This window comes from Pan paniscus, chromosome 1, assembly GCF_029289425.2.
Source record: "Pan paniscus chromosome 1, NHGRI_mPanPan1-v2.0_pri, whole genome shotgun sequence".
Classification (NCBI taxonomy): domain Eukaryota; kingdom Metazoa; phylum Chordata; class Mammalia; order Primates; family Hominidae; genus Pan; species Pan paniscus.
In genome coordinates this window covers 205,037,614-205,052,014 of record NC_073249.2, presented here as the reverse complement: position 1 = coordinate 205,052,014, position 14,401 = coordinate 205,037,614, and the positions used below count along the sequence as shown (strand labels likewise).

The window sequence follows — 14,401 nt, the reverse complement described above, 5'->3', positions numbered from 1 at the left end:
ATGGGACATGCAGCAGTGGCCTCCCCCATCTCTAACACAGACCCCACACACAGTTGACATGCCACACGCATGCAACCACCACACCACACACATGCAGGCCACAGCCTGGCCCAGTGAGGACAAAGAAGGAGGGGAGAAGGGAGTGCCCAGCTGTCTTGGGCTGTGCCCAGCCAGCCATCTTGCCCACATCCTTCTTTCCTCTCCATCCTTTAAAAATTTTTTTTCTCTCTTCTTTTTTATTTTTTTAGAGACAGGGTCTTGCTACGTTGCCCAAGCTGGTCTCGAACTCTTTGCCTCAAGCAATCCTCCCGTCTTGGCCTCCCAAAGTGCTGGGGTTACAGGCGTGAGCCCCCGCACCCGGCCTCCTCTCCAACCTTAACTTCTCTAGGAACCTGGCTGGGCCTCGGCCTGGCTTACACTCTCACCTGGTGTCACTGCGACCGCCACAGCGGCCGGCGGGGGTGGGGGGGTCTGTGCTGGAAAGGAAGATGTGGTCAGTGGCTGTTCCACCTGGGAGCCAGGAGCTGAGGGCTGCAGGGCTGGGCCAGGCCATTCCACCATCCCTAGCCAGGAGGACTTATTGAAAAGTGAGAGAGGAGGGCTGGACCCCCAGCAGTCTTTAGACCTGGGCCTGATGATGCAGAAGAGCAAGCTTGATCTCTGGGTGCAATAATTAAGGGTTTTTGTTTGTTTGTTTTGTTTTAGAGGCAGGGTTTTGCTCTGTCGCCCAGGCTGGGGTGCAGTGGCATGATCCTAGCTCACTGCAGCCTCAAACTCCTGGGCTCCAGTGATCCTCCTGCCTCAGCCTCCTGAGTAGCTAGGACTACAGGCGCGCACCACCACGCTTGGCTTTAATTGAGGTGTGGAACAAGGGAGGTGATGGTTTCACTGTCTTTTCCTAATTGGGCTACACCATAGTAGGGGATGGAGTTTGTTCCATTCTGAGTTCCACTGAGTCAGGGTCTTCCCAGAGACAGGGAACTGAGATGGAGACAGGGCCGAGAACCACACCTGTGAGGGATGAACTAGGGCTGTTCGGTCTAGAGAAAAAAAAGAGACTCAGGAGGTTAAAACAGGAGACCAAAGGCACAGTAGAAGGAAATCTGGGCTGACCCAGAGTACAAAGGCCAGGATTCTGCACCTAACAGCTGTGTGGCTTTGGACCAGTTTCCTAGTCTCTCTGTGCCTCAGTTTCTCCTGCTTCTGTCATCACAGGTTCTGGCAAGACTGTCACAGACACCGAGTTTGTTTGAAATCCTCGCCTTTTCACTATCTGCCCATCTGATTCTGGACAAATTTAGATTTTCCTTTCTGGGCCTCAGTTCCCTCGTCTCTGAAACAGGAGGAATAACATCTCCTTCATAGGAATTGCTGTGAAGACTGACCCGGAGGCTGGAAATAAAGGCAGTCAGTGCTCAGTAAACAGTTGCTCATTATTATTAAGTACTAATGTGTTTTGGACTTGGAAGTACAGGATAAATAAAGGCCTGATTACCTATTGTCAATGTGCAGAGGTCTAGAAGGGAGGAGCAGAACTCGGGTCTAATGGGTATGTGCTAGAGGAAACGGTCTGTGCTCTACCAAGCCAAGATTGTGTAAAGATCGATGGGGCAGACTCAGGAGTAGTGAGCTCCCTGTTTCTAGTGGTGTGCAAGCCCAAGTTGGGAGCCTATGGCGGAGACACTGAAAGGGGACCCCACGAGTCTGGAGGAGGCGATCCCAGACACCAGGATAGGCTCACCTGTGCCCAGGCGTCGGAACTGGAATCCCTGGGGAGAGGTGATGTAGGAGGCCATGGAGCCGCTGGAGATGACCCTGAGCAGCACCTCCTGAATCTGAGCCCCATCCGCATTCCCTTCCGAGCCCACATCCAGCTCCACAAAAACCCAGCCATCCAGCTCCCTGGGGATGGAGATAGGCAGGAGAGGAGGGTCAGCGAGACGCCTGTGTTCTCAGCTCCTCCATGAGGCTCCCGCCCCGACGCTCAGGCCCTGTTCTGGGACAGCCTGTACTCAAAGAAGGGCAACTAAAGGTCCCAATGATCCCCCCACCAATTCCTGAATTTCCACCCACAGCGACTCATCCCATAGGCCTTTCCGCGGTGCCAGGCTTCCTTCCCATCCTCATCAGCCCCCTCCAGGTTACCCGCTCAAGTCCCCCAGCAGCCCCCAGGGGGCCCCTTCTCACTTGATGAACACCACACTGACAACCTGGTCTCCGGGAATTTTCAAGTACTCCGACTCCAGCTGGGGAGGGACACAGTGCCATCAGCCCCAGAGGCCTTCACCCCATCCTCGGTCCTGCCCCGCCACACCCGCGAGCTTCCCAAACCCCCTTCACCTCACCGTGTCTACCACAGCCTCGGACACCTCTCGGAACTCTCTGGAGCCTGCATCCTCCAGCTGAGGGCTGTACTCGATGGAGCGAGTGAAATTCACCAGGGCTCGGAAATAAACTGGAAAATCGAAGGAGGATCATTTTGCGAGCCCCAACCTGGCATCTAGTGGCCTTAGGCAGTTGGACCATTCAGGCAGAGTTGGGGGGATGGCCCCCGGAGGCCTCCCTCGAGGCTGACACCTGTGTGCCCACAGCCACACCCAGGACTGCCTGTAGGTATACATGCTCAGGGGTCAATGCCAAGGCCCCAACTTGACTGAGGGGCTTTAACTAACAGGGGAAATGGCCTGATCCAGAAACCAAGTGCTAGTGCAAAAGAGGAGACCCCCGCAGTTCAGAGGAAGGCTGGACAAGAAGGGGTGGCTCCCAGAGGGAGTTGGCTTGGCACAGGGATTACCTGCGTGTGACTGGGAAAGGCTCTGCCAGCCTTCCTCGGCCAGTTCCTACTCATTTCTCAGGACTTGGCTCAGCCATTGTCTCCTGATCTTCCTGATCTGCCCTGGCTGGGGTAGAGACCGCTCCCCTGGGCTCCCACAGTGCCCTGCTTTCCCTAGCAGAGCACCTTCCACCGTGTACTGCATAGATTCTGCCAGGTTTCACATCACAGTAACAATTGTGAGTTCTAAGGTCAGCCATGCCTCAGGCACTGACCTCGGCTCTGAGTTTCTGTTTCCTAATGGGGATATTGACTGCATGCACCACCTGGGTTGCTGCGAGGAGTGCATGACATTGTGCTCACATGCACCAGGCCCTTGTACTCAGATGCAGCGCCTGGCACACAGCAAACCGCCCAAGAATCGAAGCTGCTGTGGTCCTCTCTCCACCACCAGACTCTAGGCTTGATGGAGGGGAACCTGGGATTTCATTCACGCCCGCATCCCCAGTGCCTGCCGAGTGCCTGGTACACAGCGGGTTCCTCGAAAGTGATGGCTGAATAAATTCGTCTCAGACTGGTGTGAACATACACATGCATCTGTTGTTTCTTTTTTTTTTAGGCAGGGTCTTGCTCTGTCACCCACGCTGGAGTGCGGTAGCAAAATCACAGCTCACTGCAGCCTCAAACTCTAAGGCTCAAGCTATCCTCCCACTGCAGCCTCCTGAGTAGCTGGGATTACAGGTGCATGCCACCATGCCCAGCTAATTTTTTGACTTTTGATAGAGATGGGGTCTTGCTATGTTGCCCAGGCTGGTCTCAAACTCCTGGGCTCAAGCAATCCTCTCACTTTGGCCTCCCAAAGTACATCTATCATTTCTTAAGCACCTACTATATATGAGACATTTTATGCTCATTACGTTTCACAATATTTGTGAATTCATGTATGTGATAGATATGAATGAATAAGAGTGACAAATGAGTCATATACAAGCCAAGCATCCCTAATCCAAAAATCTGAAATCCGGTGTGTAGGTGGCAGAGCAGGGAGTGGCACTGTCTGTGCTACTGCCAGGCCCATCCTCCTCCCGCTTTACTCTGTCCATCAGGCCCGCAGGTGCATAGGACATTCTTGCTCTGTGGCTCAGGTGAAGAAAGCCCTGGCGCTGCCTGCCCTGAACCGCTGGGCTAGGCTCCTGGGTGCCGGGTGGGCGGGGCTCTGTGGGCTGGAGTGTGGGGGCCATGGCTCAGCCACAGAGGCCCCTTGTGAGCCAGCACAGAGGCCCATTGAGAGTCCCCCCACCCAAGCCCCTGGCCTCAGCCCCACGGCCCAGCGCGGGCGAGGAGGCCGGGCCTCTGCCCAGGAATGTGCCCGCTCCTGGGGAAGGGGACTGGAGCTCCACAAAGCCCCTTTCTACTAGGGCCTGGGAAGGGCACAGGCCCTTCAGCCTGACCCCACCCCGCTTCGTTCTTCGAGACCAAGGGCAGGTCCGGGCGAACACCTCCCGTCTCCCACCCTGCAGCTGGTGCCTGAGCATTGGGGCAGAAGGTGAGGCCACCTCTATTTCAAGAACCAGCCCCCGGACTGGGCGCAGTGGCTCACGCCTGTAATCCCAGCACTTTGGGAGGCCAAGGCCGGCAGATCACTTGAGGTCGGGAGTTCGAGACCAGGCTGGCCAACATGGTGAAAATACAAAAATTAACCAGGCGTGGTAGTGCATGCCTGTAATCCCAGCTACTCGGGAGGCTGAGGCAGGAGGATTGCTTGAATCAGGGAGGCAGAGGTTGCAGTGAGCCGAGATTGTGCCACTGTACTGCCTTCCAGCCTGGGTGACAGAGTGAGACTCCATCTCAAAAAAAAAAAAAAAAAAGAAAAGAAAAGGAAAAAAGAACCAGCCTCCAGAGCCAAGGACACTGGTGCAGCCAGCAGGGGCGAGGCTGCCTTGGAATAGGGGTGCTCTCTGGCCAGTCCTCTCCCTCCTCTCACCCTATCTGGTGAGTTCCCTTGGAGCCAGAGGCCGGGAGAGGGAGACAGCTGCCCTGCACTCAGGGTAGAAGTGGGGGCTGCACACCTGACTAGCCCTGGCCCCGGAGCAGGCTACTCACCAACTCCTGATTCCCATCCCTGCTCAACAGAACTCTCTGCAACACACCCAGGCCCCCGAACTCCAGCCCTGGGTCCCTGTGGGTCCCTCGGGTGGGCCCAGGATTGGCCTGCGCTGGGGTGGACACAAGTGGCCTCTGGAATGCAGGGCCTGGTCCTTGCAGGGCTGCTGCACCCATCTCTGCCCGTCAACACCCCATGGGGAAGAACGCCCGCCAGGGTTCCAGCCCACTGTGTTTAGATCTGTGGGCCCAGGGTGGGCCTGGCTGTGTCCTGGGCAGGGGCAGTGGCTGGTCTGGCCCCTGGACTCTGCAGGGAGGTGCCTCTGAGCCTCTTGTGTGACTCGCAGCAAAGTGCAGGTTGGGGAGGAAGAGAACAGGGAGAAAGGAGAGAAAAGGAAGAGTGGGGAGAGAGGATGGGGAGGGAGGCAGAGGGAGAGCAGCGCTCCCACCTGGCCAGGGCCTGGGTCACTTACTGAGAGGGGACTCCTCATCAGGCTCCGAGACCATCATGCCAGCCACGGGCGGGCGGCCCAGGGGCGGCCCTGAGCCTGCAGAGTAGAGACAGAGAAGGAGGCAAGAAGGGACATTGACAGCGAGGGAGATGAGATGGAGAGAAGCAGAGAGAGAGGCAGAGACATTGCAAGAGAGAGGGAGACACAAAGAGACAGAAAGACAGAGAGAGAGATAAAGAAAGTGGGGCGGGGGAGAATGAGAGAGAAAAGGTAAGACAAAGGTAAAGAAAAAGGCAGAGGGAAAAAGAAAAAAAAAAGAACAGGCAGAGGGGAGAGAGGGAAAGACAGAGGGCGACAGAAGCAGAGATGGTGAGCCAGAGAGAGGGAGAAGAACAGGATGAGGCAGAGGGAGGAGGCGCAGAGACAGACACTCAAGGAGTGGGGAAGAGGGCCCAGGGCAGGGAGGACAGGGGACACACACAGACATGCCGACAAGGGTCAGAGCAGGACACACGGGCATGGGGGAAGACAGAAAGAGACAGGTCAGAAGATGGAAAGAAACTGGGGGAGGAGAGGTGGGAAGGGGCCCTAGGGAGGGGAGGCTATCAAGGACGGGTCTTGACACACAGGGGGCTGGAGCTGAGCCAGGGTAGCTGGCTACATGGCTACAGCCATGCCCAGGGGGAGGAGGGGAAGAGCCATCTCAGGGGCTGGAGTCCAGGGTCTGGGACTGGGCCAGAGGCTAGGCATGGCCCCATGACAGGCAGGATGGCTCTGGCTCATGGGCGCAGTGGGGGACTGCCCTTGGTCAAGTCTGAGTGGGCACCCTGGGACCCCAGGATCAGGGAGGCACACCGGCTGCCTCCCTGACTGGCATTCAGCCCAGCTGCCTGGACCTGCCCCAAGGGCAGCTGGCAGGAGCCAGGGTTTGGCCTGGAGGGTCTGAGGCCCCACCTGTTCCCACTTGCGAGGAAAGGCACCTACCCTGGTCTTGGGCCCCCTACAGCTGCTGTGCCCTGTTCCCCACCTCTTCCCCCTCTGGCCTCGTCTGCCCTCACAGCTGCTTCTCAGGGAGGGCAGGTGGGCTGGCCAGGACTGCCCAGCTGGGGCAGAGCTGCTGCAGTGGGCAGCCCCCGGGGAGGGGCTGGAGATGGTTCATGAATGGACAGGGTGGACTCAGAGGCAAGCCTGGCTTGGCCAGAGGCAGCTCCAGGGACACATTATCATAGGCCATTCCAGGACGGGACGTGCCATGTGTGCCTGGGGCCCACCTGACACTCCCTCTCCCAAGCCCCACCCAGCTCCCAGGCATCCTGCAGCCTCGTGGAGACCTACACATGGAAAACCTTCAGGCGGAGCCCCAAGTCCAGGCTCTGGGAGGTCACAGTCAGGACCAGGTTACCCAGTGACCTACCCTCCTGTCTACACTGACCCAGTTAGGATGCTACCCACTGGCATTTGAAGGCCCCTGATACGTCAGCTAAAGGGAGGTGACTCCACCCCTGAAGTAGGCCCAGGCCAGATTTGGCCAAGGCCTGCCTAGGGTGAAGGCAGCCCTGGATGCCACGGGATGGCCCAGTAGTTGGTCTGACCTGAGCACCTGCTCCATCCTTGGCCCTGGTCACAGATTGTCCCAGGAGCTGCCTCCCAGAGAGGGCAGTAGGAACCATAAAGAGCCACAGGGCCTTGTCCTGGGGTAGGTCCTTCTCCACCAGTATCCCAGAGTGGAAGGAAGCAGGGACTATAAGTCCCCATCCCAGTGCTGGGCCAGTCTGACCAGGGTGGGGGCTGACTCTCCTCCCTCCGAGAGCCTAGCCTTGCCTCCCTAAGCTAGGAACCCTTGCTTCCCAGCCGATGACCCACCTTAAGGCAGGGTTCTCTCCCAAGCCTAGCGTCAGGCTCGATCTGTGCTCTGCGTGCCCTGTTGCCTGCCTGAATGCCCGATTCCACAGAGCCCCTCTGTTCCACTTGTCTTTGCCTGGGATCCCCAGCTCTGTGCCCCCAGGAGGGCTCTGGGGAAGGACTCAACAGCTGAGCTTCCCTGGGAGGTGAGAACTTTGCTTTGAATGTGAAACAGCTGACTGGCTGTCAGTCCTCAGCAGAACTGGGCTTTACCTGCCCAGTGCCCTGATACCTGTGCCTGTGGCATGGGCAAGCACAGGACCTGGCCACACCAGCCTTGCAGGGACCTGCCAATCAGTCTGCACAACTGTCACTCAGCAGGTTAAGAGATCACACCCACTTCTTCTTGCTTTGTACCCCAGGGCAGGCCCAAGGAACCCTCAGCCCAGGAGACTGGCTCTGGGGCTTCCCTGGGGGACAGGAGGGAGACCTGCAGGAGGCCTGCAGCAACTTACCCATCTGGAAGTCCCCGCTGCCCACGTCCCCACTGCCCAGGTCGTCTATAAGCAAAAAAGAGATGTAATCAGCAACAACAAGTATTTGTTGAGTACCTACTGGGTGTCAAGCACTGTTCTGGGCACCTAGTATACAGTGGGACAGGGTTGAGAAAGCTCGGAATGGTCGGTCATCCTCCTCCCCCATGCCAGTGGGAAGAAGCACAGTCTCACCCCCCACCCCTCTGCTCCCAGCCTTGGATCCTTGGCTCACCTCCTGAGATGCTGTCAGCCAGCATGTCCTCATCATCAGAAAGGTACGAATGTGTCCAGCGCATTTGGCTTGCTGTGACGGTCTCTATGTCCTCAGGCAGAGACAAGCCATCGTATGCCCTCAGCCCATGGGTCACCTGTAAGCAAACGAGAGCTGATTGAGTCACTCTCTCCAGCTCCCACTGAGCCCCACGGTCCTTCCCCTCACTTCCAGGGGCACCCAGAATCCCACCTTCAGGCCCCTTAGTGGTTAAATTTGACTTAGTATGGCTCAGTGAGCCAGGCTGGGGCTGAACCCTTTTGATTCAGTTTCCCCAAGTCCCATTAGCCCCTGGAGGCTTCAGAGCCCAACCCTGCTATTTCCGAATGAATCCTCAAATAAAGCAGACAATAAAATGTAAATCACTTTGGTAAGTAAAGACTCCTTTTCCTTTGGAGAAGGCAAGGGACACCCAGGACATGAGTGAGTGGATGGGGGGATGCGGGCGGGTAAAGGGGTGGCCTCGGGCAGCGCAGATGCGGGGCACAGGCAGGTGGAAGGCTGGCCAGGGTCAGCATGGGTGGGGACACAGGCAGAAGTCGAGGGCGAGCTGCTCAAAGCCGTTGCCTCCCCAGGCAGCTCCTCCCCAGGCCATTTGGCTCCTCTTCCTGCCTCACTCTGGCCTGCCCGTCTCCAGGCTGCAGGGAACACATTCCACTGTGTTGGAGAATTAGCTTTGGCACATGCAGCCACACTGACAGGCTCATCCCTGGGCCCAGCAGCGCAGAGGCGGAGCTCAGTATCTGGGCTGAATGGGGACAGGCGTGGTGTCAACTCCACGTGACCTCAGGCTGCTGCCGAGCCCAGGATAAGCTCCACCTTGGGGCCTGCAAACTATGTGGGCCGGAGCAGAAGGGCCCCAGCAGCCATAACACCTGCCTTCTCAGGTGTGGGTCCGGGCAATGAGTGCCTCTTCCCCCTAGACAAGATCCGGATGATTCCAAAGCAGTTTTACCAAATAACTTAGAGGAAAACAAACCCAGGGGAGCCCAAGGGAACCCCGTGGCCCACAAGTGTGCAGATTCACGATGGCTGGACCCCAGATTCCACAAGCACAAGTATGCACAGATTGGCAATGGCCTGGCATGAGGGCCTCAGGCCCTGCCCTGGCCTTAAGCCAGAAGGAAATGGTCTCGCTTTTGAAAACCAAACCCACAAGGGCTAGACAAGGTAGTGAGGTCCAAGCCAGAGCAAAGGCCAAGGAGGAGAAAAAAACAAAGAGCCAGCCAGGCCCCCTTCCCTCCCCACCCCTACTGCTCCCACAGTCCATATCTCTCACGCCGGGCCCTCTGCTGGAATGCCCTTCCTCTCTTTGTTTCTCAGGCGAACTCCAATGCATCCTCCAAAATCAACTTAAATACCACCTCCTCCACCTACTCAGGAGTAAGGAGGATCAAACAACTGATTGATAGGTGTGGATCTGAAAGAAGCCAGACACACAAGACTACAAACTATACGATTCCATTTATATGAACCCTTAGGGGTGAAAGTCTAATCCATAGTGACAGAAAGATCAGTAGTCACTTGGGACCAAGGGCAGGCTGGGGGTGACTGGGAAGGGGGCACAAGAGACACTTCTGGGGTGATGGTTCCCTGGGCATACATATCTCATTACTGACTGTACCCTGAAAATGGGTATATTTTGTTGTGTGTATTTATGCCTAAATAAGGATGACTAGAAAGAAACTCTCTTTGTCCCGACTCCTTGCTGTTCACAGTGACCTCAACCCCAGTCTGGTTCTGGGCCCTCCTGGGCTCACAAGGTTATTGTCTGTACCTCCGTTGGAATGGAAGCACCTTGAAGGCAAGGGCTGTGATGAATTCATCTCCACCTTTTCTGCACCCTGTGCTCAATAAATACTTGAATGAATGAATAAATGAACGGACAAAAACGTCATCACCTATGAATTCCAGTCACTCTGTGAAGATGACTTGCTTTGGGGAGGCACTACCTACCTCTGTGCAATCTATAAGCATCTCCTGTCCTAGGCTGTGAGCTCCCTGGATGGGGGAGTGGCTGGGTGCCATTTGTTCATCTTTGTGTTTGCGGTGCTCTCAGACCTTGGAGAAGGTCTGAGTTGTCCACATCTTATTCCTGCTTTGGCCTAAAACCCTTACCCCCAACAATCCAGCGGCAAATGTTGCCTCCTGTTCCTTCTCCTCTCCCTGCCCTCTCCCTGTCCTCCTGAGTGCTGGCCTGTGGACTTCTAGGCTGTGCCCGTGGGATGCACATTCAGGAGTGTGCTTTAGAACGTCCAGGAGCTGGTGAGAAATGCAGATTCCTGGGCTCCTTCTCAGAGACAGTGAGTCAGGTTTTTCCATCCCAGGAGGGTGGTCTTAGTTGTGCATGTCCAGGGGATTCCCACAGTCACTGGTTAGAACCATAAGACCAGCCCCTACCAGGCGCTCTGCCTCCTTCCCTGGGTGGGGTACAGGGCAGTGTTCCCACTGGCTGGAGCAGGCCTGACTGACCCAACGTGGGTATGAGGCTGGGGCTGGTGCAGGGGCACTGACTCTGGTTAGAGGAGATTTGAGGGGTCCCCTCAACCTGGTGGGGGGCTCTGTCAATGCCAATCCCCCTCTCATTGCAACCAAGGTTATGGAGGGCATGCCTGGAGCACTGCGACTCCCAGCATCTCCTAGACACAGCCGTCTGGAAAGGAAAACCTAGCGGTGAATGATGAGCAAGGTCCAGAGCTTTTCCCAGGGAGCAGGGAGCTGGTCAGCGGGTGGCGGCGGGGGTGGCCTTGGGACCAGACAGGAAATAGCAAAGTGAGATTCAACATGGAAAGAAAGCCAGGAACACACATCTGCAGGGAGAGGGGAAAGAGAGGCCAGAGCACGTCGGGACTTGGACAGAAGTGCCCCACACTCCACCAGAGGACTCCAGAGCACGAGTCCCTCCATCTGCCAGTCTGCTGTTGCTAGCAGCCCCCACCCTAGGGTCTGAGGATCCAGGGTCAGATAAGGGCCCATAGCAAGGAATAAGTCAGCAAGAGCAGAGACTTCATTTGTAAAAAGCTGAAGATCAAAAGGTTCCAGCAGCTGTATTTCACATCTGGGAGAGGAGATGGAACCAGACAGGAAAGAGGCTCCCAGAAAGAGCCAAAAGGAACTTGAGACTTGACCATAGAAGGACCTTGGACCCAGAAAGGGAAAGTCCAGGATCTGCTTGAAGAATAATAACAGCTAACATTTATTGAGCACTTACTATGCACCAGGCACTCCTAAACCAGGTTATAGGTCTTATGGGGCTCCACTGAGAAGGGGGGCAAAGAGAGCAGAGAAAGTCAGGTTACCTGTGGAAACTGGCATGTGGCAGGGCTGAGATTTGAACCCTGGTGGTCGGGCTCCAATACCTAAGCAGCTACCACTGTGCTATATCACCTCTGTGACCAGGGGTGTGCAATGAGGCAGATACGAGATCACTGGGAGTCACTCTTGCAAAGCCTCTCAGCCACACTGCACGCCACTTTGCAATGCATTTCCTCAGCCTAGTATCACCTGAGTTGACAGTGACCCTTGGAGGAGGCTGAGGAAGTATGAATGCTCCCCTTCCCCAGTGAGCCCCGGGAGACGTGTCTGCCCAGACCACAGGTGAGGAGCTGGCATCCCACCCCAAGCCTTCTGCTCACCAGGAAATGAGGCAGGGCTGGACCTCTGGGCTGGCCATGAGGCCTAAGCAGAGAGCAACACCAGGGAGCCCAGGGTTGGCCAGTACCTGTCCCCAACCTGACCAGCTCTCAGAATGGCCCCATGGGATGCCTGAGCTGGCAGTGGCCTGGGACTGTGCAGCATGTGCCTCAGGTCCCAAGGAGGGCCATTAGCAGCTCCAAGGTCAGAGGCAGAAATAGAACCCAGGTTTCCTGCCCTCCAGCCCGTCTCCGGCGGTGAGGGAGCCCGGCTTCCTCCCAGAGGAACCCAGCACTTCAGGCATGTGTTGGAGCCGGACGGGCAGCTGGAGAGGAGGGGTCTAGGGGTCAGACCTCGGCCAGAGAGGAAGGAGCTAAGCAGAGAGGGGGATTTTCCAGACCCTGCAGTTCCTGGTTTGGCGGTGTGCAGGCAGCTGACTCAACCGGGCCCAGGCCAGAGAATTGTTCTAACAGGCTGAGAACAATTGCTTGGGGCTGGGATGCAGGCAGGGTGACCCCCAGTGGGCAGGCATTCCTTGAACACTGGCAGGACTAGGCGAGGGCTTCTGGGAGGCACCCAATCCCAGAGGTGGGCTATGTCCAGGCCCTCCTGGTGAGAACGAGGGTCACATGGAACTCCAGGTCCAAGTTGTGTCATTAGGGACAATGAATGCAGGCTGGATCCTCCTCTCCTGGCCTGGGTGAGGATAAAGAGGCAGACAAGGCTGCCTAGGAAAGGACTAAGAACGGAGGAGAAAACCACAGGAGTGGGGCACAGAATGGAGAGAAGGCGGGAGAGGTACAGATACGGAGAGCAGGTACAGATCACTTGAGGCCAGAAGTTCGAGACCAGCCTGGCCAACAGGGTGAAACCCCATCTCTACTAAAAATACAAAAATTAGCCCAGCGTGGTGGTGCATGCCTATAGTCCCAACTACTCGGGAGGCTGAGGTAGGAGAATTGCTTGAACCCAGGAGGCGGAGGTTGCAGTGAACCAAGATTGCACCACTGTACTCCAGCCTGGGTGACAGAGCAAGACTCTGTTAAAAAAAAAAGTTTATAGCAAGCGCATTGGGTGCCAAGCCCCGAACTGAACTGACATGAAGCTATTCAGAGTGTGTTCACTCCACTCAGAGGGAAGAGTCCTGTGTTTCACTGTAGCAATATTACTGTTGTTTGATCATGGGGTGTGACCCCCAGACTCCAATGGGGATGTCACATGCCGGCTGGGCACATGCTCTATGTCACCTTCTCAAACTTGAAAAATTCTGAATTCCAGAACACATCTGACTCTGAGGCTTTCGGTCAAGAAACTGTGAGCTTGTGTTATTATTATTTCCGTTTTCTGGATGAAGAAACTGAGGCTCAGAGAGGATCGGCTGGGTAAATGGGATCAAGCAGGTAAGGCACTTAGTGAGGCGTTTACTTATACAGTAAGTGCTTAATAAGCACTAGAATTACTTATACAGTAAGTGCTTAATAAGCATTAGGATTAGTACCATGCAGGGGGTGCATGGTAGGGGTGAGGGGTAGGTGTGGTTGAGGGGTGATGCATGCAGAGTGTGAGGTGTGGGCTCAGGCCTGGGGTCGCCTCCAGATCTGGGATGAAGGGAGGAGCCTGACTGAGTGGGCGGGACCCTAGCAAGGGGTGGGCAATAGAATTGGGTCCTATGGCTCAACGTTGTCTGCCTGCTCAGAGGCTGACTCTGGGACCAACCCAGGGCTTTGGGCTTCTCCAGACACATTGTTCACATGCCTTCAGCAGCCAGTCCACCCCACCCTCCTTGTAGCCCAAGCCTGGGACTGAGCCCCCGACTGCCCCCGCAGCTAGGCAGGAAGGTCTGAGCACTGCACAGTCCCCAGGGCGGCTGCAGCTGCCCAGGGCCAGGCTCCAGGCATGTGGGGATGGAGTGAGCTCACCCCATCAAAATCCAGAGACAGTGCGGGGGCGGGGGGACAAAAGAGCTCCTGCCTGCCCACCTGCCTCCCTGCCACGGTCACCACAGGCTCTGCCTCAGTGCCCCTTCCCCTGCCCACTGCCAAGGAACCAGCAGACAATGTGACCCATGGTCCCCAAATCTCTGGGGAGGGACATGAACCCAGACAAGGTCCCCAACCCCCTCTGCCAGGATGCAGGCTCCTAGGTAACCCCAAAACAAGTGCTTCCCCTACTCGGCTGCAACCCAGGCCCCAGATACAGGATCAAGGTGCCCTGCCCCACCCCCAGGCCACCCAGTGCCCTGTCCACAGGCGACAGACAGCACACAGGAAGGAATCTGTCGGGGCAGCACTTTGTTGTACAAACTGCCAGGGGCGCAGAGCCTGACACAAAGGCCAAAAGGCCTTTAATCCCCTGGCAGTCTGAGAGGGGCGCCGGGCCGGAAGGGAGGTGGCCACAGCCTCCTCTGGCATGCTTGTGCTGCCCGTGCCACTCGGGAGGCCTGCCAGCTTCTCACACAGGGGCCCCCAAGGTGGCAGGAACTTCACCAGCCAGTCAGCCAGGAGGAATACGGACGCCCCCAAACAAGGAGAGGGTCCAACACGCATCCAGGGCTTCTTTGTGCCAGGGGCTGAGCTAAGGTCTTCACAAGACTTACGTCACTCAGATCCACCACAACCTCATGAGGGAGACACTGGAGGCACACTGATTTGATAGATAAGGAAACCAGGCTCAGAGAGGTACAGTTACCTGCTCCAGGTCACACAGCAAAGGCAATGGGAATGGAGTCTGAAACCAGGACTCCCCTCTGCTGGGTTCATGCTTCTGTATTTGGCTAGCTCAGAGGCACAGC

At 56.5% G+C, this 14,401-nt stretch overlaps 1 protein-coding gene across 7 annotated transcripts in view; it reads right to left on the bottom strand.

The window, feature by feature from the left end:
- Nucleotides 1–14,401, bottom strand: part of HSPG2 (heparan sulfate proteoglycan 2) — a 114,977-nt gene that overhangs the window by 65,906 nt on the left and 34,670 nt on the right. For 2 of the 7 annotated variants that reach the window (XM_063594162.1, XM_063594166.1), the window contains exons 2-7: nt 7,939–8,074; nt 7,686–7,730; nt 2,346–2,455; nt 2,188–2,246; nt 1,742–1,902; nt 426–476 (exon numbers count right to left, since the gene is read on the bottom strand). In XM_063594162.1, coding sequence (XP_063450232.1) covers nt 426–476; nt 1,742–1,902; nt 2,188–2,246; nt 2,346–2,455; nt 7,686–7,730; nt 7,939–8,074 — 562 coding nt within the window. Of the gene's footprint in view, nt 1–425; nt 477–1,741; nt 1,903–2,187; nt 2,247–2,345; nt 2,456–5,349; nt 6,659–7,685; nt 7,731–7,938; nt 8,075–14,401 lie in introns of those variants that run through there. The other 5 variants (XM_034957737.3, XM_034957742.3, XM_055096834.2 and 2 more) reach the window with 3 other exon arrangements.